Genomic DNA, 25,858 nt, shown 5'->3' with positions numbered 1-25,858 from the left:
GGTTCTAGCCCTGTTGCAGCCACTTAATTACTATGCATCTTGGGCCTAGTCCCTTTATCTCTTTAGATCTCAGTTTCCTGACCTGTAAGATGAGGTTGTGGTATTACTAGGAGGCTTCTAAAGAGCCTTCCAGCTCTAGAATCAGGATCCTGTGTCAGGCCAGTCTCTAAGGTCCTTTCCAGCTATATAGACTGGTGTTCCCCAGCCTTAGCAGTCCTCTAGTACAAGACCTTAGTTGGCTCATCTGAAGCAAGATGACACCCTGCCCCCCTTCACCCTACCCCACCAGAGGACTGCTAACAGACACTGACATCCAAGTAAAAGAAGCACAAGCATGTATTTATTTAAAACCCTGACCTTCTGTCTTAGAATCAATACTGTGTATTGGTTCCAAGGCAGGAGTGGTAAAGGTTAGGCAATGGGAGTCAAGTGACTTGCCCAGGGTCACACAGCTAAAGAAATTTCTGAGGCCGAATCTGAACTCTAGGCCTGGCTCTCTAGCCACTGAGCCACCCAGCTGTCCCACAGGCATATATTGAACACTAGTCTATGAGTACTGCTGCTATGCTAGGCTTTCTTGGGGTTATGGACTGCCCTTATTCTTATAGTCTAGGTGAGGAGACAGATGTGTGTATATCAATACTTGAATAGTTCTGTGACCCAGTTGGTGTGGCTACTCTCCCCAAAGGGAGACAGACACCAGGTCCTGCCTCCTTCCTTCTCTTTCCATCCTGTGTCCCCTTTTCAGAATGTATTCAGAGATTGGCCTCTGAGGCCATCTAGTTCAAATCCTCCATTTTTCAGTGAAGGAAACTGAGGCTCCAGGACCTGGCTGAGTGGCAGAAGCAGGATTCAGCCTCAGGGCCCATGATTCCCAGTTTCAAAGGAACATTCAGCATGTTGTCTGCTTCCCCTCCATAGAATATGCAACACTGTAGACCTTCCTCTGGTTCTTGCCTTGTGGTGTGGCTATTCAGATGGTCCCTCGATTATGGTCTCCTTCTTGCATTGCCAACCCACTTCCTTTTCTGGTTTAAAGGCTTCTATAATCAGAGGCTCTTATGTATACACACATAATTGCTGTTTTTCATTTACATGCAAAAGAGGGAACAGTCTATGACCAAAGAAAAGGAAGTGTCCAGGCTTTTGAAGCTTTGTGGACAATGAAGGCCTTGGACTGGCTCCGAAAGAGAGAATTTGACAATAATCCGATTACAGCAATTGTTCCTCCCCCCTCCCTCTGTCCCCAGCCCAGGATTTGGCTTCTGTGGGGACGGGAAAATCTCTTCCCTGGAGGTCTGGATTGTGGTTTTCAGAACTCAGAACTTCTTGATAGTTGCAGAATATTAATGGGCTTCCCTTCCTCCCCTTTCAAGCCTCTCCCAGCCTCTCCTGTAGGCCTCAGCCTAGATTTTGGAAGTACGTAAGAGAGGGTGAAAAGATTTGGCAGGACCTGGATTTGCCGTCTGTCAGCGTGGAAGCTAGAGGTCCCCGGACGTGTAGCTTGGAGGGATTTGGCGATCCCCAGTTTATTTAGTTTGGAGGCAGAAACCCCAGGTTTTGGCCTGGTCACAGGAGACTTCCTCCCTGAGGGAAGGTCCTACTTCACTGGTCTCAGGCTAACAGTAGACACTGAGTTATAGCGTAGGAGGTAGCCTGTCAGCCTCATAAGCCCAAGGCCCTTGAAAGGGGGATGAGGTACAATGGGAGAGCCTTCTAAGGCAAAGAGAGGCATCTGATGGGATTAGCCATCCCCACTCAGAACTAACTCAAGGTCTATTATTAGCCAGAGACCAGTGAAGTAGGACCTTCCCTCAGGAAGGAAGTCCCCCGGGAGGTTTCTACCTCCAAACTAAATAAACTGGGGATCACCAAATACCTCCAAGCTACAAATCTGGGGACCTCTAGATTCCACATTGACAATACTACTTCGGCTGCTTCTTCCTAGCTGTTTGACTTTGGGCAGGCCTCAGTTTCCTCCTCTGTAAAATGAGAGTGTTGGACTATTGACGGTCTCTAACGCCCTTTAAGAATTTCAAAGAATCTAATTATATTCTTTGATTCTGTAAATGCAACCTCAGCGCTCCCCATTTTTTCTTGCCTCTGGATCCTGGCCTACTCTGGTCTGAAATTCTATCATTCTCTCCTCTGTTCCTGGGCAGCTGAATGACACCAGGTCACTCATCTTCCTGAATTCAAATCCAGCCTCAGATACTTACTAACTATGGAACCCTGGACAAGTCACTTCACCCTTGGCCTCAGTTTCCTCATCTGTCAAGTGGCCTGGGGAAGAAAATGGCAAACCACTCCAATATCACTCCCAAGAAAACCACAAATGGGCTCATGATGAATCAGACACAACTGAAAAATGACCCAACCTTCCTAGAACAATAGTGTCACAGGGGAGTTAAGTAACTTGCCTGAGGTTGCAGAGCTACTGAGTGGTGCCATGGGGCCTAGAATCCAAGTCTTTCCATGATGTGATCCTCCTTTCCCCAGTACTTCTCCTGGATCAGGGCTGTTCTTTACCCTCGTGGCCTCTTAGAGTGTTCGAGAATCATCTTCTTTCCCTTTTCCCCCAACCACAAAGCGCCTCCTCCTGAAACCACACGTCCAGACTTACTCTCTCTCTCAGCAATTAATTGTCCCCATAGAACAATTCAGCGGTCTACTCTGGGAAAGCATGAAAACCAGCCATGGTGGATTGTTAAAACATAATGAGTCTAAACGAGGAAATGTGGCTAATGGACAGTCATGGCCCATTTATAAAAACCACAGTATGAGCCATTATTGAAAGAACGAATCCACTTGTAATACTTCTAGACTGGCTGCTGCAAATCTCTCTCCTAGCATCAATCACCCAAGTAGAGGGTGCTCTGAGGGCCACCTTGATGAGCTAGTTGGATAGATCAGTCTTCTCCCTGGTACTCAGAGCAGGCCTGTTTGCCACTAAGCTGCTCTCTGGCCTCTGCTCTAAACCAGCAGGGTCATCAAGGTGACTAAGACCCTGCTACCTCCCCAAGGAAGCAGGAAGTTCCAGACTAGGGCGGCAACTCTGCCTCTCTTTCGGTTCACATGTACCGGGGCAGCTGCCTTCTAGCCTCTGTAGCACACATAGGGCACCATCTGTCCTGAGTCCCTGGCTGTCCAAGTGACCAATGATACTGAGACACTAAAGCCTGAGGAAGCCAGGAAACCTTGTGACACTAGTGTAGGTCTGGTGCAATTACATCACTTCCCTGCTAGAACCAATCGCCTCTATGGAAAAAGCACAAATGCCTCTGTTTGGTATTTCAAGCTCTCCACAGCCTGCCAACAACTCTGTGGCATTTGAGGTAATTTTTAAGGATGGCTAGGGAAGGTTAGGTTAGGGTTTTTTTCCTTTATTTTGAAATTTTTATTTAATTAGATGATTTAGAATATTTTTCCATGGTTACAAGATTCGTGTTCTTTCCCTCCCCTCCCCCAACCCCCTTCCATAGCTGGTGCACAATTCTACTGAGTTTTCCATGTGTCATTGATCAAGACCTATTTCCATATTATTGATATTTGCACTAGCATGATCCTTTAGGGTCTATATCCCCAATCATATCCCCATCAACCCATGTGATCAAGCAGTTGTTTTTCTTCTGTGTTTCTTTTCCCACACTTCTTTCTCATAAGTCCCTCCAAATAGTTCTGGATCATTGCACTGCTGCTAGTAGAGAAGTCCATTATGTTCTCTTGTACCACAATGTATCAGTCTCTGTGTACAATGTTCTCCTGGTTCTGCTCCTCTCGCTCTGCATCACTTCCTGGAGGTCGTTCCAGTCTCCATGGAATTCCTCCACTTTATTATTCCTTTGAGCACAATAGTATTCCATCACCAACATATACCACAATTTGCTCAGCCATTCCCCAATTGAAGGGCATCCCCTCATTTTCCAATTTTTTGCCACCACAAAGAGCGCAGCTATGAATATTCTTGTACAAGTCTTTTTCCTTATTATCTCTTTGGGGTACAAACCCAGCAGTGCTATGGCTGGATCAAAGGGCAGACAGTCTTTTATTGCCCTTTGGGCATAGTTCCAAATTGCCCTCCAGAATGGTTGGATCAGGTCACAACTCCACCAGTAATGAATTAGTGTCCCTACTTTGCCACATCCCCTCCAGCATTCATTACTTTCCTTTGCTATGATGTTAGCCAATCTTTTAGGTGTGAGGTGATACCTCAGAGTTGTTTTGATTTGCACTCTAGTTATAAGCTAGTTATAAGTTATAAGAGATTTAGAGCATTTTTTGATGTGCTCATTAATAGTTTTGATTTCTTTAACTGAAAATTGCCTGTTCATGTCCCTTGCCCATTTTTCAATTGGAGAATGGCTTAATTTTTGGTACAATTGATTTAGCTCCTTATGAATTGGATTAATTAGATCTTTGTCAGAGTTTTTGTTATAAAGATCATTTCCCAAGTTGTTGCTTCCCTTCTGATTTTGGTTCTGATTTGGTTTTTTATATAAAAAACTTTTTAATTTAATGTAATCAAAATTATTTATGTTGCATTTTGTAATTTTTTCTAACTTTTGCTCGGTCTTAAAAATTTTCCTTTCCCAAACATCTGACAAGTATACTATTCTGGGTTCACCTAATTTACTTATAGTTTCCTTCTTTATATTAAAGTCATTCACCCACTCTGAGTTTATCTTGGTGTAGGGTGTGAGATGTTGATCCAAACCTAATCTCTCCCACACTGTTTTCCAATTTTCTCAGCAGTTTTCATCAAATAGTGGATTTTTTGTCCCCAAAGCTGGGATCTTTGGGCTTATCATAGGCTGTCTTGCTGAGGTCACTTACTCCAAGTCTATTCCACTGATCCTCCTTTCTGTCTCTTTGCCAGTACCATATTGTTTTGATGACCACTGCTTTATGGTACAGTTTAAGATCTGGTACCACTAGGCCACTTTCCTTCACATTTTTTTCATTATTTCCCTTGATATTCTTGATCTTTTGTTCTTCCAAATAAACTTTTTAATTATTTTTTCTAATTCGGTAAAAAAGTTTCATGGTTGTCTGATAGATATGGCACTAAATAAGTAAATTAGTTTGCATAGGATGGTCTTTTTTATTATATTAGCTCATCCTACCCATGAGCAATCTATATTTTTCCAATTGTTTAGATCTAGTTTTAATTGTGTGGAGAGTGTTTTGTAGTTGTGTTCATATAGTTCCTGTGTTGGCCTTGGCAAATAGATTCCTAAGTATTTTATATTGTCTAGGGCGATTTTAAAGAGAATTTCTCTTTTTAATTCTTGCTGCTGGGATGAGTTGGGGATATATAGAAATGCTGATGACTTATATGGGTTTATTTTGTATCCTGCAACTTAGCTAAAGTTGTTGATTATTTCCACTAGCTTTTTGGTTGAGTCTGTAGGATTCCTTAAGTAAACCATCATATCATTGGCAAAGAGTGATAGTTTGGCCTCTTCATTGCCTATTTTAATACCTTCAATTTCTTTTTCTTCTCTAATTATTACATGTTTCTAGTACAATGTTAATAATAGAAGTGATAATGGGCATCCTTGTTTCACTCCTGATCTTATTGGGAAGGCTTCTAATTTATCCCCATTGCACATGATGCTTGCTGATGGTTTTAGATAAATACTGTTTAGTTTTTAAAAAGGCCCTTCTATTCCTATACTTTCTAGTGTTTTCAATAGGAATGAGTGTTGTATTTTGTCAAAGGGTTTTTCTGCATCTATTGAGATAATCATGTGATTTTTGTTGGTTTGCTTGTTGATATGGTCAATTATATGGATGGTTTTCCTAATATTAAAGCATCCTTGCATTCCTGGTATAAATCCCACCTGGTCATAGTGAATAACCCTCTTGATCACTTGCTGGACTCTTTTTGCTAGTATCCTATTTAAGATTTTTGCATCTATGTTCATTAAGGAGATTGATCTGTAGTTTTCTTTCTCTGTTTTTTATCTACCTGGCTTTGGAATCAGTACCATATTTATGTCATAAAACAAATTTGGTAGAACTCTTTCTTTGCTTATTATGTCAAATAATTTATATAGTATTGGGACTAGTTGTTCTTTGAATGTTTGATAGAATTCATTTGTGAATCCATCAGGCCCTGGGGATTTTTTCTTAGGGTGTTCTTTGATGGCTTGTTCAATTTCTTTTTCTGATATTGGTTTATTTAAGTATTATGTTTTTTATAAATATTCATCCATATCACCTAGTTTGCCATATTTATTGCCATATAATTGGGTAAAATAGTTTTTTTTAACATTTTATTTGGTCATTTTCATACATTGTTCACTGGAAACAGATCATTTTCTTTTCCTCCCCCCAACCCCCCATCCCTTCCCTAGCCGATGCACGATTCGTCTGGGTATCACATGTGTCCTTGCTCTGAACTCATTTCCTGGTCCTTGGTATTTGCATTAGGGTGCTCATTTAGCGTTTCTAATCGATCATGTCCCCTAAACCTCTGTAATGAAGCAGTTGCTTTTCTTCAGTGTTTTTACTCCCTCAGTTTGTCCTCTGCTTGAGGATAGTTTAGTTTGTTTTTTTTTTCTCGTAGATCACTGCAGGTTGTTCAGGGACATTGTAAAGCCATTACTGGAGAAGTCCATTACGTTTTCTTATACCACAATGTGTCAGTCTCTGTGTACAATGTTCTCCTGGTTCTGCTCCTCTCACTCTGCATCACTTCCTGGAGGTTGTTCCAGTCTCCATGGAATTCCTCCACTTTATTATTCCTTTGAGCACAATAGTATTCCATCACCAACATATACCACAATTTGTTCAGCCATTCCCCAATTGAAGGGCATCCCCTCATTTTCCAATTTTTGGCTACCACAAAGAGCGCAGCTATGAATATTCTTGCACAAGTCTTTTTCCTTATTATCTCTTTGGGGTACAAACCCAGCAGTGCTATGGCTGGATTAAAGGGCAGACAGTCTTTTAGCACCCTTTGGGCATAGTTCCAAATTGCCCTCCAGAATGGTTGGATCAATTCACAACTCCACCAGCAATGCATTAATGTCCCTACTTTGCCACATCCCTTCCAGCATTCACTGCTTTCCTTTGCTGTCATGTTGAACAATCTGCTAGGCGTGAGGTGATACCTCAAAGTTGTTTTGATTTGCATCTCTCTGATTATAAGAGATCTAGAACACTTTTTCATGTGCTTATTAATAGTCTTGATTTCTTTAACTGAAAATTGCCTATTCATGGCCCTTGCCCATTTATCAATAGGAGAATGGTTTGATTTTTTGTACTACTGGTTTAGCTCTTTATAGATTTGAGTAATTAGACCTTTGTCAGAGGTTTTTGTTATGAAGATTGTTTCCCAATTTGTTGCTTTCCTTCTAATTTTAGTTATATTGGTTTTGTTTGTACAAAACCTTTTTAATTTGATGTAGTCAAAATTATTTATTTTGCATTTTGTGACTCTAAGTCTTGCTTGGTTTTAAAATTTTTCCCTTCCCAAAGTTCTGACATGTATACTAATTTACTTATGGTTTCCTTCTTTATATTCAAGTCATTCGTCCAATCTGAGTTTATCTTGGTGTAGGATGTTAGGTGTTGATCCAAACCTAATCTCTCCCACACTGTCTTCCAATTTTCCCAGCAGTTTTTATCAAATACTGGATTTTCGTCCCAAAAGCTGGGGTATTTGGGTTTGTCAAAGACTGTCTTACTGAGGTCATTTACCCCAAGTCTATTCCACTGATCCTCCTTTCTGTCTCTTTGCCAGTACCAAATTGTTTTGATGACTGCTGCTTTGTAATATAGTTTGAGATCTGGAACTGCAAGGCCATCTTCCTTTGTATTTTTTCATTATTTCCCTGGATATCCTTGATCCTTTATTCTTCCAAATGAACTTTGTTATGGTTTTCTCTAATTCAGTAAAATAGTTTTTTGGTAGTTCAATGGGTATGGCACTAAATAGTTAAGTTTGGGTAGGATGGTCATTTTTATTATGTTAGCTCGTCCCACCCATGAGCAATCAATGTTTTTCCAATTGTTTAGATCTAGTTTTAGTTGTGTGGAGAGTGTTTTGTAGTTCTATTCATATAGTTCCTGTGTTTGTCTTGGCAGATAGATTCCTAAGTATTTTATATTGTCTTGGGTGACTTTAAATGGAAATTTTCTTCCTAATTCTTGCTGCTGAACTGGGTTGGAGATATATAGAAATGCTGATGACTTATGTGGGTTTATTTTGTATCCTGCAAGTTTGCTAAGTTGTTCATTATTTCGATTAGCTTTTTGGTGATTCCCTGGGATTCTTTAAGTAAATCATCATATCATCCACAAAGAGTGACAGCTTGGTCTCCTCATTGCCAATTTTAATACCTTCAATTTCTTTTTCTTCTCTAATTGCTACTGCTAGTGTTTCTAGTACAATATTAAATAATATAGGTGATAATGGGCATCCTTGTTTGACTCCTGATCTTATTGGGAAGGCTTTGAGTTTTCCCCCCATTGCAGATGATGTTTGCTGATGGTTTTAGGTATATACTGTTTATTATTTTTAGGAAAGGCCCTTCTATTCCTATACTTTCTAGTGTTTTCAATAGGTATGGGTGTTGTATCTTGTCAAAGGCTTTTTCTGCATCTATTGAAATAAGCATGTGATTTTTGTCAGTTTGCTTGTTTATATGGTCAATTATGTGGATGGTTTTCCTAATATTGAACCATACTTGCATTCCTGGAATGAATCCTACGTGATCGTAGTGGATAACCCTTGTGATGACCTGCTGGAGTCTTTTTGCTAGTATCCTATTTAAGATTTTTGCATCTATATTCATTAGGGAGATTGGCCTATAGTTTTCTTTCTCTGTTTTTAACCTGCCTGGCTTTGGGATCAGTACCATGTTTGTGTCATAAAAAGAATTTGGTAGAACCCCTTCTTGGCTTATTCTGTCAAATAGTTTGTATAGTATTGGGTAGCTGTTCTTTGAATATTTGATAGAATTCTTTTGTGAATCCATCTGGACCTGGGGATTTTTCTTAGGGAGTTCTTTGATGGCTTGTTCATTTTCTTTTTCTAATATGGGGTTGTTTAGGTAATTTATTTCTTCTTCTTTTAGTCTAGGCAATTTATATTTTTGTAAGTATTCATCCATATCACTTAGATCGCCATATTTTTGCCATATAATTGGGCATAGTAGTTTTTAATGATTGCCTTGATTTCCTCTTCATTAGAGGTGAGGTGTCCCTTTTCATCTTGGATACTGTGAATTTGGTTTTTCTCATTCCTTTTTTTAATTAGACTGACTAGTACTTTGTCAATTTTATTTGTTTTTTTAAAGTACCACCTTCTAGTCGGATTTATTAAATCAATAGTTCTTTGACGTTCAATTTTATTAATTTCTCCTTTGATTTTTAGGATCTCTAATTTAGTCTTCATCTGAGGATTTTTAATTTGTTCACTTTCTAGTTTTTTAGTTTGCATGCCCATTTCATTGACCTCTGCCCTTCTTCATTTGTTTATATATGAACTCAAGGATATAAATTTCTCCCTGAGTACTGGTTTGGCTGCACCCCATAGGTTTTGAAAGGATGTCTCACCATTGTCATTTTCTTCAATGAAGTTGTTGTTTCTACGATTTGTTCTTTAACTAGCTGGTTTTGGAGAATCATATTTTTTAAATTCCAATTAATTTTTGATTTATCTATCCATGTACCCTTACTAATTATATTTTTTTGCACTTTGGTCTGAGAAGGTTGCATTTATTATTTCTGCCCTTTTGCACTTGTTTGCAATTATTTTGTGCCCTAGTACATGGTCAATTTTTGTGAATGTGCCATGTGGTGCTGAAAAGAATGTGTATTCCTTTTTGTCCCTATTTTTCTCCATATGTCTACTAACTCTAATTTTTCTAAGATTTCATTTGCTTCTCTCACCTCTTATTTATTTTTTATTTGATTTATCTAGTTCAGATAGGGGAATGTTCAGATCTCCCACTAGTATCAGTTTACTATCTATTTCATCCTTGAGCTCCTCTAGTTTCTCCTTTAAAATTTGGATGCTCTACCATTCGGTGCATACATATTGAGTACAGATATTTCCTCGTTGTCTATACTGCCTTTTATCAGGATGTAATTACCTTCCCTATCTCTTTTAACTAGATTTATTTTTACTTTGGCTTTGTCCAATATCATGATTGCTACTCCTGCCTTCTTTTTATCATTTGATGACCAATAGGTTTGGCTCCATCCTCTTACTTTCACCCTATGCGTATCTACCTTCCTCATGTGTGTTTCTTGCAGACAGCATATGGTAGGGTTTGGATTCTAATCCACTCTGCTTGCATTTTATGGGTGAGTTCATTCCATTCGCATTCAGAGTTATGATTACTAGTTGTGTGTTTCCCAGCATTTTGATTTCTATTCCTGGTGGTCCTGCCTTTTCTTCTTTCACTATTTCCTCCTATACCAATGTTTGTTTATAGTCAGCCCCCGCCCCCGTTCCCTCCCTTATTTTACTTCCCTTATTTTCCCCTGTAGTCTTTTTTAAATTACCCCCCCCACCCTCTCCCCACCAGTCAGTTTTTTACCCTTCTGCTCCCCTATAGGGCACAAATCTATTCTCTTCCCCAATGGATTGCGTTGTTCTTCCCTCTTTGGGTCAGTTTCAAAGTACGTAAGAGTTGAGTATTTCCTATCTCCAACCTCTTTACCCTTCCAGTGTATCGATGTTCTCCCCGCTCCCGCCATAAGATTCTTTGTGACATATAAATTTACCCCCATTTGTTTCTTTTCCCGTTTCTTTTAATCATAACCTCTTTTCTTTTTTAGCTTCAGTCATGTACATATATATATATACATACACATGTATATGTATTTATGTATGCATATATCTATATACCTATTTATGTCGTTTCCTTTCATCCTATACAGTTTGTCACTGTTCCCTCTGAGTATAATTCTTCTAGCTGCTCAGGTGATAGCAACAGTTTTTAACAGTTACCAATGACCTCTTTTCTTATAGGGAAACATATCATTTTAACTTATTGAGTCTCTTATCAAATTTTTGTTGTTGTTTTGGGTTTTTTCCCCCCTCTTTTTTAATTACCTTTTGATGATTCTCTTGAGTTCTGTGGTTGGACATCAGATTTTCTGTTCAGGTCTGGTCTTTTATTTATGAATGCTTGGAACTCTTCTGTTGTGTTAAATGACCATACTTTCCCCTGTAAGAATATAGTCAGTTTTGCTGGGTAGTTGATTCTTGGTTGCAGACCTAGTTCCCTTGCTTTCTGGAATATGATATTCCATGCCTTTCGGTACTTCAGTGTGGATACAGCCAGATCCTGTGTTAACCTCACCGTGTTTCCATGGTATCTGAATGGCTTCTTCTTGGCAGCTTGTAATATCTTTTCTTTCATCTGATTGTTTTTGAATTTGGCTATAACATTTCTTGGTGTTGTCAGTTGGGGATTAAATACAGGGGGAGATCTGTGGATTCTTTCAATCTCCACTTTCCCCTATTGTTCAAGGATCTCGGGACAGTTTTCCTGGATAATTTCCTCTAGTATTATGTCCAAGCTTTTATTTTTGTCCTGGTTTTCTGGTAGTCCAATTATACAGAACAAGCAGAAGAGATAGAACATTGACTAGATAGAACATGTAGAATAAATGGAACACGAAACAGTTAAAATAGATACAAGAAATTGAACACAGAAGAGATAGAATAAAACGAGCAGGTAGAACACATACAATACTTAGATCATGTAGAATGGATAGATAGAACAGAGAGAATACAACACATACAAAAGATATAACAGACTCGATGGTACAGTTAGGGCACATAGAATAGATAGAATGGTTAGAACAGAGAGATCAGATAGAAATATAGATACTCAAGATAGATGGATAAAATAGGAAGAACCATTTGAAGAGATAGAACATGGAGATGGAAAAGAGTGAGGTCACACAACAGATAACAATAGATGGAATACATTTGAAATAGAGATAGAACTCAAAGAACAGATAGAACACAGACACAAAAGATAGAACAGTTAGAATAGATGAAAAAGGTAGAATACCGAACAGGAAGAATAGATAGAATACTGACTAGATAGAACATGTAGAATAAATGGAACACAGATAGAACAATTAGAATAGATGGAAGAAATTGAACACAGAAGAGATAGAAAAAAAGGAGTAGGTAAAACACATACAATAGATAGATCATGTAGAATGGATAGATAGAACAGAGAGAATTCAACACATACAAAAGATATAACAGAACCGATGGAAGAGGTAGGGCACATAGAATAGATAGAATGGTTAGAAAAGAGAGATCAGATAGAAATATAGATAGTCAAGATAGATGGATAGAATAGGAACCGATAGAAGAGATAGAATACGGACACAATAGACAGAACAGTTAGAATAGATGAAAAAGGTAGAACACAGAAGAAGCAGAATAGATAGAACATTGACTAGATAGAACATGTAGAATAAATGGAACACACATAGAACAGTAAGAAGAGATGGAAGAGTTGAACACAGAACAGATAGAATAAAAGGAGCAGGTAGAACAAATACAATAGTTAGAACATGTAGAATGGATAGATAGAACAGAGCGAATACAATACATACAAAAGATATAACAGAATCGATGGAAGAGGTAGGGCACATAGAATAGATAGAATGGTTAGAACAGAGAGATAAGATAGAAATATAGATACTCAAGATAGATGGATAAAATAGGAAGAACCCATAGAAGAGATAGAAAATGGAGATGGAAGAGACTGAGATCACACAACCAATACCAATAGATGAAACACATTTGAAATAGAGATAGAACTCAAAGAACAGATAGAACACAGACACAAAAGATAGAACAGTTAGAATAGATGAAAAACGTAGAATACAGAACAGGCAGAATAGATTGAACATTGACTAGATAGAATATGTAGAATAAATGGAACACAGATAGAACAGTTAGAATAGATGGAAGAAATTGAACACAGCACAGATGGAATAAAGTGAACAGGTAGAACACATACAATAGTTAGAACATGTAGAATGGATAGAAAGAAAAAAGAAAATACAACACATACAGAAGATATGACAGAATCGATGGAAGAGGTAGAGCCTATGGAACAAAGAGAGCACATAGAATAGATAGAATGGTTAGAACAGAGAGATCAGATAGAAATTTAGATACTTAAGATAGATGGATAAAATAGGAAGAAACCATAGAAGAGAGAGAACAAGGTGATGCAAGAGAGTGAGTTCACACAACAGATAACAATAGATGGAACACATGAAATAGAGATAGAACACAAAGAACAGATAAAAAACAGACACAAATGATAGAACAGTTAGAATAGATGAAAAAAGTGGAACACAGAACAGGCAGAATAGATAGAACATTGACTAGATAGAACATGTAGAATAAATGGAACACAGATAGAACAGTAAGAATAGATGGAAGAGTTGAACACAGAACAGATAGAATAAAAGGAGCAGGTAGAACAAATAAAATAGTTAGATCATGTAGAATGGATAGATAGAAAAAAGAATACAATACATACAGAAGATATGACAGAATAGATGGAAGAGGTAGAGCACATGGAACAGAGAGAGCACATAGAATAGATAGAATGGTTAGAACAGAGAGATCAGATAGAAATATAGATACTCAAAATAGATGGATAAAATAGGAAGAACCCATAGAAGAGATAGAAAATGGAGATGGAAGAGAGTGAGCTCACACAACCGATAACAATAGATGGAAAACATGAAATAGAGATAGAACACAGACACAAAAGATAGAACAGTTAGAATAGATGAAAAGGGTAGAATCCAAAACAGGTAGAACAGATAGAACATTGACTAGATAGAATATGCAGAATAAATTGAACACAGATAGAACAATAAGAATAGAGGGAAGAGTTGAAAACAGAACAGATAGAATAAAAGTAGCAGGTAGAACAAATGGAATAGTTAGAACATGTAGAATGGATAGATAGAAAAAAAGAGAATACAACACATACAGAAGATATGACAGAATCGATGAAGACGTAGGGCACATAGAATAGATAAAATGGTTAGAACAGAGAGATCAGATAGAAATATAGATACTCAACATACATGGATAAAATAGGAAGAACCCATAGAAGAGATAGAACACTGATATGGAAGAGAGTGAGCTCACACAACAGATAACAATAGATGGAACACATGATATAGAGATAGAACTCAAAGAACCGATAGAACACAGACACAAAAGATAGAACATTTAGAATAGATGAAAAAGGTAGAATACAGAACAGGCAGAATAGATAGAACATTGACTAGATAGAACATGTAGAATAAATGGAACACAGAACAGTTAGAATATATGGAAGAAATTGAACACAGCAAAGAAGGAATAAAATGAACAGGTAGAACATATACAATAGTTAGAACATGTAGAATGGATAGAAAGAAAAAAGAGAATACAACCCATACAGAAGATATGATAGAATTGATGGAAGAGGTAGAGCCCATGGAACAGAGAGAGCACATAGAATAGATAGAATGGTTAGAACAGAGAGATCAGATAGAAATTTAGATACTTAAGATAGATGGATAGAATAGGAAGAAACCATAGAAGAGAGAGAACAAGGGATGGAAGAGAGTGAGCTCACACAACAGATAACAATAGATGGAACACATGAAATAGAGATAGAACTCAAAGAACCTTTAGAACACAGACACAAAAGATAGAACAGTTAGAATAGATGACAAAGGTAGAATACAGAACAGGCAGAATAGATAGAACATTGACTAGAGAGAACATGTAGAATAAATGGAACACAGATAGAACAGTTAGAATATATGGAAGAAATTGAACACAGCAAAGAAGGAATAAAATGAACAGGTAGAACATATACAATAGTTAGAACATGTAGAATGGATAGAAAGAAAAAAGAGAATACAACCCATACAGAAGATATGATAGAATTGATGGAAGAGGTAGAGCCCATGGAACAGAGAGAGCACATAGGATAGATAGAATGGTTAGAACAGAGAGATCAGATAGAAATTTAGATACTTAAGATAGATGGATAGAATAGGAAGAAACCATAGAAGAGAGAGAACAAGGGATGGAAGAGAGTGAGCTCACACAACAGATAACAATAGATGGAACACATGAAATAGAGATAGAACTCAAAGAACCTTTAGAACACAGACACAAAAGATAGAACAGTTAGAATAGATGAAAAAGGTAGAATACAGAACAGGCAGAATAGATAGAAAATTGACTAGAGAGAACATGTAGAATAAATGGAACACGAAACAGTTAGAATAGATGGAATAAATTGAACATAGCACAGATGGAATACAATGAACAGGTAGAACACATACAATAGTTAGAACATGTAGAATGGATAGAAAGAAAAAAGAGAATACAACACATACAGAAGATATGACAGAATAGATGGAAGAGGTAGAACACATGGAACAGAGAGAGCACATAGAATAGATTGAATGGTTAGAAAAGACAGATCAGATAGAAATTTAGATACTTAAGATAGATGGATAGAATAGGAAGAAACCATAGAAGAGAGAGAACAAGGAGATGGAAGAGAGTGAGTTCACACAACAGATAACAATAGATGGAACACATGAAATAGAGATAGAACTCAAAGAACAGATAGAACACAGACACAAAAGATAGAACAGTTAGAATAGATGAAAAAGGTAGAACACAGAACAGGCTGAATAGATAGAACATTGACTAGATAGAACATGTAGAATAAATGGAACACAGATAGAACAGTTAGAAAAGATGGAAGAAATTGAACACAGAAAAGATAGAATAAAAGGAGCAGGTAGAACACATACAATAGTTAGATCATGTAGAATGGATAGATAGAAAAGAGAGAATTCAACACATACAAAATATATAACAGAACCGATATCTGGAAGAGGTAGGGCACATAGAATAGATAGAATTGTTAGAACAGAGAGATCAGATAGAAATATAGATAGTCAAGATAGATGGATAGACTAGGAACCAATAGAAGAGATAGAATATGGACACAAAAGATAGAACAGTAAGAATAGATGAAAAAGGTAGAACACAGAGCAGGCGGAATAGATAGAACGTTGACTAGATAGAACATATAGAATAAATGGAACACAGATAGAACAGTAAGAATAGATGGAAGAGTTGAACACAGAACAGATAGAATAAAAGGAGCAGGTAGAACAAATAGAATAGTTAGAACATGTAAAATGGATAGATAAGACAGAGCGAATACAATACATACAAAAGATATAACAGAATCGATGGAAGAGGTAGGGCACATAGAATAGATAAAATGGTTAGAACAGAGAGATCAGATAGAAATATAGATAGTCAAGATAGATGGATAGACTAGGAACCCATAGAAGAGATAGAATATGGACACAAAAGATAGAACAGTAAGAATAGATGAAAAAGGTAGAACACAGAGCAGGCGGAATAGATAGAACGTTGACTAGATAGAACATGTAGAATAAATGGAACACAGATAGAACAGTAAGAATAGATAGAAGAGTTGAACACAGAACAGATAGAATAAAAGGAGCAGGTAGAACAAATAGAATAGTTAGAACATGTAAAATGGATAGATAGGACAGAGCGAATACAATACATACAAAAGATATAACAGAATCGATGGAAGAGGTAGGGCACATAGAATAGATAAAATGGTTAGAACAGAGAGATCAGATAGAAATATAGATACTCAAGATAGATGGATAAAATAGGAAGAACCCATAGAAGAGATAGAACACTGATATGGAAGAGAGTGAGCTCACACAACAGATAACAATAGATGGAACACATGAAATAGAGATAGAACTCAAAGAACCGATAGAACACAGGCACAAAAGATAGAGCAGTTAGAATACATGAAAAAGGTAGAACACAGAACAGGCAGAATAGATAGAACATTGACTAGATAGAACATGTAGAATAAATGGAACACAGAACAGTAAGAATAGATGGAAGAGTTGAACACAGAACAGATAGAATAAAAGGAGCAGTTAGAACAAATAAAATAGATAGAACATATAGAATGGTTAGATAGAAAAAAGAATACAACACATACAGAAGATATGACAGAATAGATGGAAGAGGTAGAGCACATGGAACACAGAGAGCACATAGAATAGATAGAATGGTTAGAACAGAGAGATCAGATAGAAATTTAGATACTTAAGATAGATGGATAGAATAGGAAGAAACCATAGAAGAGAGAGAACAAGGTGATGGAAGAGAGTGAGTTCACACAACAGATAACAATAGATGGAACACATGAAATAGAGATAGAACTCAAAGAACAGATAAAACACAGACACAATAGATAGAACAGTTAGAATAGATGAAAAAGTTAGAATACAGAACAGGCAGAATAGATAGAACATTGACTAGATAGAACATGTAGAATAAATGGAACACAAATAGAATAGTTAGAAAAGATGGAAGAAATTGAACACAGAAGAGATAGAATAAAAGGAGCAGGTAGAACACATACAATAGTTAGATCATGTAGAATGGATAGATAGAACAGAGAGAATTCAACACATACAAAAGATATAACAGAACTGATGGAACAGAGAGAGCACATAGAATAGATTGAATGGTTAGAACAGAGAGATCAGATAGAAATATTGATACTCAAGATAGATGGATAAAATAGGAAGAACCCATAGAAGAGAGAGAACAAGGAGATGGAAGAGAGTGAGTTCACACAACAGATAACAATAGATGGAACACATGAAATAGAGATAGAACTCAAAGAACAGATAGAACACAGACACAAAGGATGGAACAGTTAGAATAGATGAAAAAGGTAGAATACCGAACAGGAAGAATAGATAGAATACTGACTAGATAGAACATGTAGAATAAATGGAACACAGATAGAACAGTTAGAATAGATGGAAGAAATTGAACACAGAAGAGATAGAATAAAAGGAGCAGGTAGAACACATACAATAGTTAGCTCATGTAGAATGGATAGATAGAACAGAGAGAATACAACACATACAAAAGATATAACAGAATCGATGGAAGAGGTAGGGCACATAGTATAGATAGAATGGTTAGAACAGAGAGATCAGATAGAAATATAGATAGTCAAGATATATGGATAGAATAGCAATAACCCATCGAAGAGACAGAACACGGACACAAAAGATAGAACAGTTAGAATAGATGAAAAAGGTAGAATACAGAACAGGCAGAATAGATAGAACATTGACTAGATAGAACATGTAGAATAAATGGAACACAGATAATAAAACAGTTAGAATAGATGGAAGAAATTGAACACAGAACAGATGGAATAAAAGGAACAGGTAGAACACATACAATAGTTAGAACATGTAGAATGGATAGATAGAACAGAGAGAATACAACACATACAGAAGATATAACATAACAGATAGAATAGATGGAGCTCATAAAACAGATAAATTAGACACAAAACAGAACACATAGACTGGTTAGGACAGAGAGATGAAATAGAACAAATAAATACTGAAATTGGTGGAAAGAATATAAAGAACACCTAGAAGAGATAGAACACAGAAATGGAAGAGAGAGCTGACAGAGCAGATAGACTATATGGAACAGACAGAATATCAAGATGAATAGATAGTATAAATTGACAGAGAAAGAGCTCAGAGAACAGATAGAACACACATACAAAAGATAGATAATAGTACAGTTAGATATAAGAAGTAGGGCATATAGAAGAGATGGAACATATAGAATGGATAGAACAGAGATCAAATAGAACATATGGATACTAAAGATAGCATAGGACAAAAACATAGAATAGATAGAATAGATCACAGAACAGGTAAAATATATAAAACAGATGGAAGAGTTAGAACAAAACACATTGATGGATATATAGAAAATATCTAACACAGGCACAGAAGTTAGATGGATAGAAAACACAGATAGAAAAAATATAAAATAGATAAATGATTAAATAGCAGTTAGAACACAGTGAGCCCTCTTCTCTCCTATTCTCTATTTTTCTCTCCTCCGTCATATCTCTTTTCTCCCCATCATATTGTCTCCTCTTTTTTCTCCCATATTCTTTTTCTGTCTCTTCTCTCCTCTAGATTATCTTGTCTTCTATCATATCCTCTTTTCTCCTCTATCCTGTTTTCTTATCTCTCCCTCCCTATTTCTCTCCTATTCTCTTCTTTTGTTTATTTTCTTCTCCACCCTTCTCTCCTTTCCTCTAACAGTCTCTCCTCCTTTATAAGAGAAGATAGTGGTTTTTCTCTACTCTATTTCTTTTTGCTCTTACTTTTTTCTCTTTACCTTGTATCTTTTTTTTAAACCCTCACCTTCCATCTTGGAATCAATACTTTGTATTTGTTCCAAGGCAGAAGAGTGGTGAGGGCTAGGCAATGGGGGTCAAGTGACTTGCCCATGGTCACACAGCTGGGAAGTGTCTGAGGCCAGATTTGAACCTAGGACCTCCCATCTCTAGGCCTAGTTCTTAATCCATAGAGCTACCCAGCTGTCCCCTTCCTTGTATCTTTCAATCTCTCTCCAATATAAAAGACATATGGGAAATCTTCCCCCTCGTCCAAAAAGGAGAGAGAAAAAAAAACAAGAGAAATGAGGGAAAGGAAGAAGGAAAGAAGAGGGAGAAACAGAAAGATAAAGAAAAAAAGATGAAAAAAACAGGGGAGAGACAGAATGGAAAGGTAACAAGCAGAGATAGAAAGGGTAGAGGGAAAGCCTGCACTTACGTGGCCCAGAGAACATATAGACAGGAATAAGACTGACCTGTGACCCAGAGTTGTTAACCTGGGAGGAGTTTCCTCCCTGTCCCTACTTTAAGAAATAACCACAAGTAGAATTTATTTAGCAACTCAGTGTTTCCAAAGCATTTGACCCTCAGATAACCCTAGGTAGGTACTATTATCATCTCCATTTTACTGATAAGGAAACTGGGGTCAATCTGTACAAAGGGGCAGAAAGTGAAAATAGGAGGCTCTGGCTTGAGTCCAGCAAGGAAAGTACTGAATCAAACAAGGCCAAATTGGAGTTGTTAGTGGCAAATAGAACAATGGGTAATTGACATAATAGGGAGTTCTTGAAGCTTCTTGAGGGGGAAAGTGATATGGTTTAGAAATATCAGTTTGGCAGTGATACAGAGGTTAGATTGGAGAGGACAGTAGAAGTCAAGGTCTCTGTCTTTGAAACCCTGGGGCATATATCTGGGAAACATGCCAGAATAAGGCAGGTTCAAATAGTTGAAGTCAAATACAAGGTGAGAAGCTGCTTTAGCACAAGGATCAAGATTTGAGTTATTTGACCCATAGCAGAAAGTAGCTAGGATAGAGAAAAGGACATAAGACTTGGGTTCCAAAACTTAGCAGTTTGTATGACCCTGGACAAGTCATTTCTTTCACCTCATCTCAATGAATCTCAAGCTTTGCTCCTCTCTTTATTGTCACACAAATAGGAAGTTTTAACACAGTGGGACTTGATGAGATCTATAGATCCTGAGGGCCTTAGGTTTCTCATTCCCATTAGATCATATTGGCCCCTGAACCTGACTGGGCCTTCAGGTAGGAGCTTAAGTGGATCTACTTTAGGGAATAGAGAAAATTGAGGGCATCTTTTGTCAGTGAAGATCCTGGCCTACCTGGAGTAAAAGGCCCTGATGCAGGAAAGTCATGTGGGGACCAATGCGTGAAAGGTTTTAAACCTTAATAGCTTGGTAGTAGGGAGCCCTCAATGGTGTTTCTACAGAGGGAGCGATGGCTGCAGAACTGTAGGTTAGAAAAATTACTCTGTGAAAGGAGCAGAACCAGGAGAACATTATACACAGAGACGGATACTCTGTGGCACAATCGAACGTAATGGACTTCTCTACTGGCAGCAATGCAGTGACCCAGGCCAATTCTGAGGGACTTATGAGAAAGATGCTCTCCACATCCAGAGGAAGAACTGTGGGAGCAGAAACGCAGAAGAAAAACAACTGCTTGATCACCTGGGTTGATGGGGATAGGATTGGGGATGTAGACTCTAAATGATCACCCCAGGGCAAATGTTAATAATATGGAAATGGGTCTTGATCAAGGACACACGTAAAACCCAGTGGAATTGTACGTTGGCTATGGGAGGGGGGGGGGAAGACCATGATTCATGTAACCATGGAAAAATATTCTTAATTAATTAAAAACTTTAAAGAAAAGGAAAAAAAGAGAAAAGCTACTCTGGCAATGTATACAAGATGAACTGGAAGGGGGCTGAGGCTAGAGGTTCCATGGGTCAGATGGCTGTTATAGCATCTGGGTGAGGAATAAGAAAGACCTGAGCTAGGGAGCTGGAAGGACCACAAAGGAGCAGATATAAGAAACTTTACAAAGAAAGAATAACTGAATAGGGGTGGGGGTGATATGGCAGCCAGTTTCTGCCAAGGGACCCCTAAAGATAGTATTTCATCATTATTCCTTTATTTGAACCCTCCTGCCATCTTTGAACCTCTGACAACCTACATTTGCCCACTTCTAGGTGACTATGACAGCTTCAGTAAAGTACGCTCCCCAGGAGAAAAACCAGCAATTACTCGGCCTCCTGTGCGCCCTCCTGATCCCCCGTGCCGGGCAATCATGCCCCAGAAGCCAGAGCCCAAGCCAGATCCCATGGCTGGAGGAACCCAGGAAACCATGCCCTCTGTGTACGTAGCCAAAGCCATCTTCTTTCTGGATCCTGGGAGAAATCAAAGGCAGCATCCATTGTGTGAGGCTGGACAAAGGCAGTTGCTGAAACTCAGCTTTGAGGTCCCATTCTGTCAGGGCCTAAGTGGGGGGCCTTCAGCCATGATCAGAGAGAGGTAGAGAAGATGGGAGAAAGAAAGAGAGAGAGAGAAGAGAAGAGGAGGGGGGTGGGTTGGGAGGGGAGCAGAGAGAGAGGGAGAACTCTTTCTCAGTTTCTCTTTCCCCCTTTGGGAAGATGAAGTTAGCCAGCTGGTTTCATGCTCTCTTGATTCTGAAATGTTTTGATTTTTGTTATTATTACCACTAGATTTTCAAGTAATTTAATTCCATCAAATGGAATAAAGTTTTCCAGAGAGGCTTTTGGTGGAGGACCAGATCCAGGCTGGCAGGCCCTCCGGAGGCCAGGTCCAGAGCCAAGGAATCAGAGAAGCAGTTGCTAGGAAAGGGCTGAGGCCTAGCAACAGCTCTCACTGAGCCATCCAGCCTGGCCCAGGCTGCTGCAGCTGCTGTTGCTGCCTTTCCAGCAGGAACTGGGGCCATTTGCAGGGCACTTCCTTCCTCTGCTCCTCTCTCTTGGTTTATTATTTGCAGCATCCATGAAATGAAAGAAGAAGAAGGGGGAAAAGGTCCTCCTTTTGGCTAATTAGTGAAGTGTTTTTTACAAAATGACAAGAGATTCATGTTGGCACCAAAATCAAGGATTCTTTCCATGTTTTCCCCCAATAAAAGCTTAAATATAGCCAGTGGGGAGTATACAGGCTCTCAGAGCAAACTGGGACTCAGAGCCATCCAGGTCTAGACTTCCCCAGCTGTTGCCAGTCTTGGGGGGGGGGTGTCTTCAGAGATTGAGGTTTCTCCTAAGCAAGAGTCCAGGCAGTTCTTTCCAAAAGAAAATATCCAATGGGACCCCTCCTACTTTATCCAATCAACAGTCCAGGGCAAGGTTTCTTAAGCACGTACTGTTTGTGACAGTCCTTGACCACGGATTTGATGGCCCTTGTTTGATGTAGGGGCCCAGACCTAGTGCGGTCAAGTGGGAAGTGCCTCAGATTTAGAGAAAGAAGACCTGGCCTTGAAGCCAGCTGTGGGCCTTGGATAGGTCACCTCACCTCTGGTTAGAAAATGGGGAATAAGAATACTTTGCTTCCTCCAATGAGGCCTTCTTCCAGCCCTGGGCTTTGATGGAGAATGAGGTGGCTGGTCCTTCCAAGCTGGCCCAGCTCTAGACTAGATGGGAGTGCTCAACACCACTCCTTGCAGGTAGTCAGAGCAATGATCTATAGATCATTGACTGAGCGGCTGAGGGCCAGGTGGCTTGTCCATCCAAGGACCTCTCCCTAAAAGGTGTGGCTGCTAGGATCCCCGGGAACTCTGGGACCTGCTAAGAGTGCATCAATTATGCTGCGTTATCTTCTGGTGGAACAAGTGTGAGGTTATCTCGAGCTAATAGAGGCAAAAAACAACTCCCCGAGTAAAAGTCGCGTTAGCTGCAACGCTAAAGCCCTGAAGAAGTGCCTGCTGCTGACAGCGCACACAGCATACTGTGCAGCACTGGAAAGAGGCCCTGGTAGTAAAGCGTGAGGTTCCAAGCACACAGAAGTGGAATTTGGCCCCCTGGCCTTGCACAATCCGTACAAACCATACACTCAGCTACCTTGCCTTTATTTGTGAAATTTAAATGAGAAAGTTCTTGGTTCTGGCGTTACTGACGAGTAACTAACCCAGAGTCTAGTTAGTGGGAGCAACCTATGAGGTCACAGACATTACGGCATTTGGATAATGCCGAGTGTTTTGTTTTCTAGCCAATTGGGCCAACAGTCTGCTTCTCTCTGCAGGGTGGCTTGCCGGACCCGATTCTTTGAAACAGCTTCTCGGAAGACTGGAAGGTAATAAGAGATACAGACTCCCTCCCTACAAGGATTTTCCCTTCTCTCCAGCACCAATTCCCAATGAGGTAGCAGCGTTACATTGGAGAGGTCACCAGACTTGGACTTAAGAAGACTGGCTTCAAACCTTAGCTCAGACACGAACTAGCTGTGTGATCCTGGGCAAGTCCCTTCTCCTCCCTGGGCCTCAGTTTCCTCCTCTGTAAAATGAGAGTCCTGGACCAGATGGCCTTTGAGGTCCCTTCTGACTCTAGGTGTCCATGTGTGACCCTGGGCACATCTTCTCCATGAGCCTCAGTTTCCTCCTCTGTAAAATGAAGAGGTTGGACCAGATGGCCTTTGAGGTCCCTTCTGACTCTAGGTGTCTATGTGTGACCCTGGGCACATCTTCTCCATGAGCCTCAGTTTCCTCCTCTGTAAAATGAAGAGGTTGGACCAGAAGGCCTTCAAGATGCCTTCTAGTCCTGGTTCTGAGATGGTGAGCTATGAAATATTTATCGACTCACAGAGAGCCCTTACAAAGAGCCCTGCAGGGACTGAAAAAGCTCTCTGTTTCTCCCCAGGAGGCAAAGGATTCAGTTCTTCCATACACTGTGTTCCTCAGTCCTTAAGGAGTTGTATACTTACAATGGAAGGGGACAGAAATGGGGATGCAACCCCTGCAGAATTGATGTGGGGTAAAAAGAGTCCACACCTCGGAGCATCATCCGTAGTATAAAGAACTCCTAGGAGGCCCAGGTTGGGTCTCTTATTGACACCCGAGACTCCTCCCTGCATTTTAGGGTTCAGTCTTGGATGCTATGGCTCTCCCAGGGTAGGCAATTCCCCAGATCACTCCTTAGACTTGACCCGAGGAGAGAATAGACAACATTAGCCAGTCTTCAGATGTAATGGAGGAGGTAGCATCAGTCAGCTCCCTCTTTCATACATTGTTCCCTTCTGTCCTGATAGACACAAGCTATGGGGGCCTTCTGTGGTCTCTCATATTGGCTGCCTACAGGCTTCCCCTGGCACCTAAGAGTCTTCCGAAGACACCTGCTCCAGCTTCTACCTGAGCCAGACTTCCTCTCCAAGTCTCTCATCCAAATAACCACCCTTCTACAACATCCCCTATTGTCTACTTTCCTTCTGTGACCGGAAGATCGTTGTGCTTCAACTCTTCTAGACCGTTCTCTTTGGGCTTTTTTGAAAACAACCTCTAGCTTCCATCTTACAATTGACTTCCAAGGCAGAAGAGCAGTCCTTACTGCTAGGCAATGGGGGTTAAGTGACTTACCTAGGGTCACAGCTCGTGTCTGAGATTACATTGGAAACTAAGACCTGTCTCTAGGCCTGACTCAATCCACTGAGCCACCTAGTTGCCCTCTTGTTGGGTCCAAACCAAACTCCTCAAGGTACCTTAAATTAAGTGAGCCCCAACATTATTCCCTGGTATGGCCCTGGAGGGTAAGAAGAGCAGTGAAGCCTCTTCTGTCCCAAGGTCAAAGTTGTGCTCACCCTTAGCAGATAGCTTGCCTAACAGAGATCCATATCACATAGCAGGTCTAGATGGACATTTTTAAGGAGGAATCAGAATACCGTGGACTCTCTCTGTGGTCCAAGAGAGCCGTCTCTTCATAGCCCTCCATTCTCCTCCTTCCCGTTCCTACTCTAGACGTTCTGGGATCTTCCTCATTGAGATTTTGCTTCTCTTTCCCATGTAGTTCCTCATCTCCACAAGGAAGACTCGCTGGGGATGAGAGCTGAGGTCCAAGGTATGTATGTAGTCCCTTATCTCTGGCTTTGGGATCTTACCTAGTTTAGGTCGGTCCTACTAGATCAGAGTCATGAGGGCTGTAATACACAGAAGGTCCCAAAGAAGTCCTGGGGGGAACAATCTAGAAGTCTCCTTCCAATATCTTCCTTTTGTCCTGGGTTGGTCCTTGAGGGATCTGTGAAATAATCAGAGCCTCCAAGCAGAAGCTAGATAAATACTTACAGGGTATGTCATAGTAGAATTCCTTTCATGCAAGTCCGGATTAGACTCAGTGGTTACAACAGTCCCATCCAACTCTCAAATTCCATGATTCTGCGATTCACTGTAGATGTTCCCTCTACTGATACACAACCAAATGACTCCAAATGGCCTTCATGAAGTTCTATGGCTGGATATGGCCCTGTTGGCCCCCTTCTAATATTGATTCTCCTGGTTCCTGAGCAACAGCTAGAGTTGGCCTGTCCTTGTT

General features: G+C 39.5%; 1 protein-coding gene across 2 annotated transcripts in view; it reads left to right on the top strand.

The window, feature by feature from the left end:
- The window catches only part of OPHN1 (oligophrenin 1), an 832,681-nt gene that overhangs the window by 801,607 nt on the left and 5,216 nt on the right, over positions 1–25,858 (top strand). For both annotated transcript variants that reach the window (XM_056809750.1, XM_056809751.1), the window contains exons 21-23: positions 21,542–21,707; positions 23,583–23,633; positions 25,337–25,387. In XM_056809750.1, coding sequence (XP_056665728.1) covers positions 21,542–21,707; positions 23,583–23,633; positions 25,337–25,379 — 260 coding nt within the window. In that variant the 3' untranslated portion in view covers positions 25,380–25,387. The remainder of the gene's footprint in view (positions 1–21,541; positions 21,708–23,582; positions 23,634–25,336; positions 25,388–25,858) is intronic.

This window comes from Monodelphis domestica, chromosome X, assembly GCF_027887165.1.
Source record: "Monodelphis domestica isolate mMonDom1 chromosome X, mMonDom1.pri, whole genome shotgun sequence".
Taxonomy (NCBI): domain Eukaryota; kingdom Metazoa; phylum Chordata; class Mammalia; order Didelphimorphia; family Didelphidae; genus Monodelphis; species Monodelphis domestica.
Note: the sequence above shows the minus strand (reverse complement) of the source record. Positions and strands in the feature narration are given on the sequence as shown.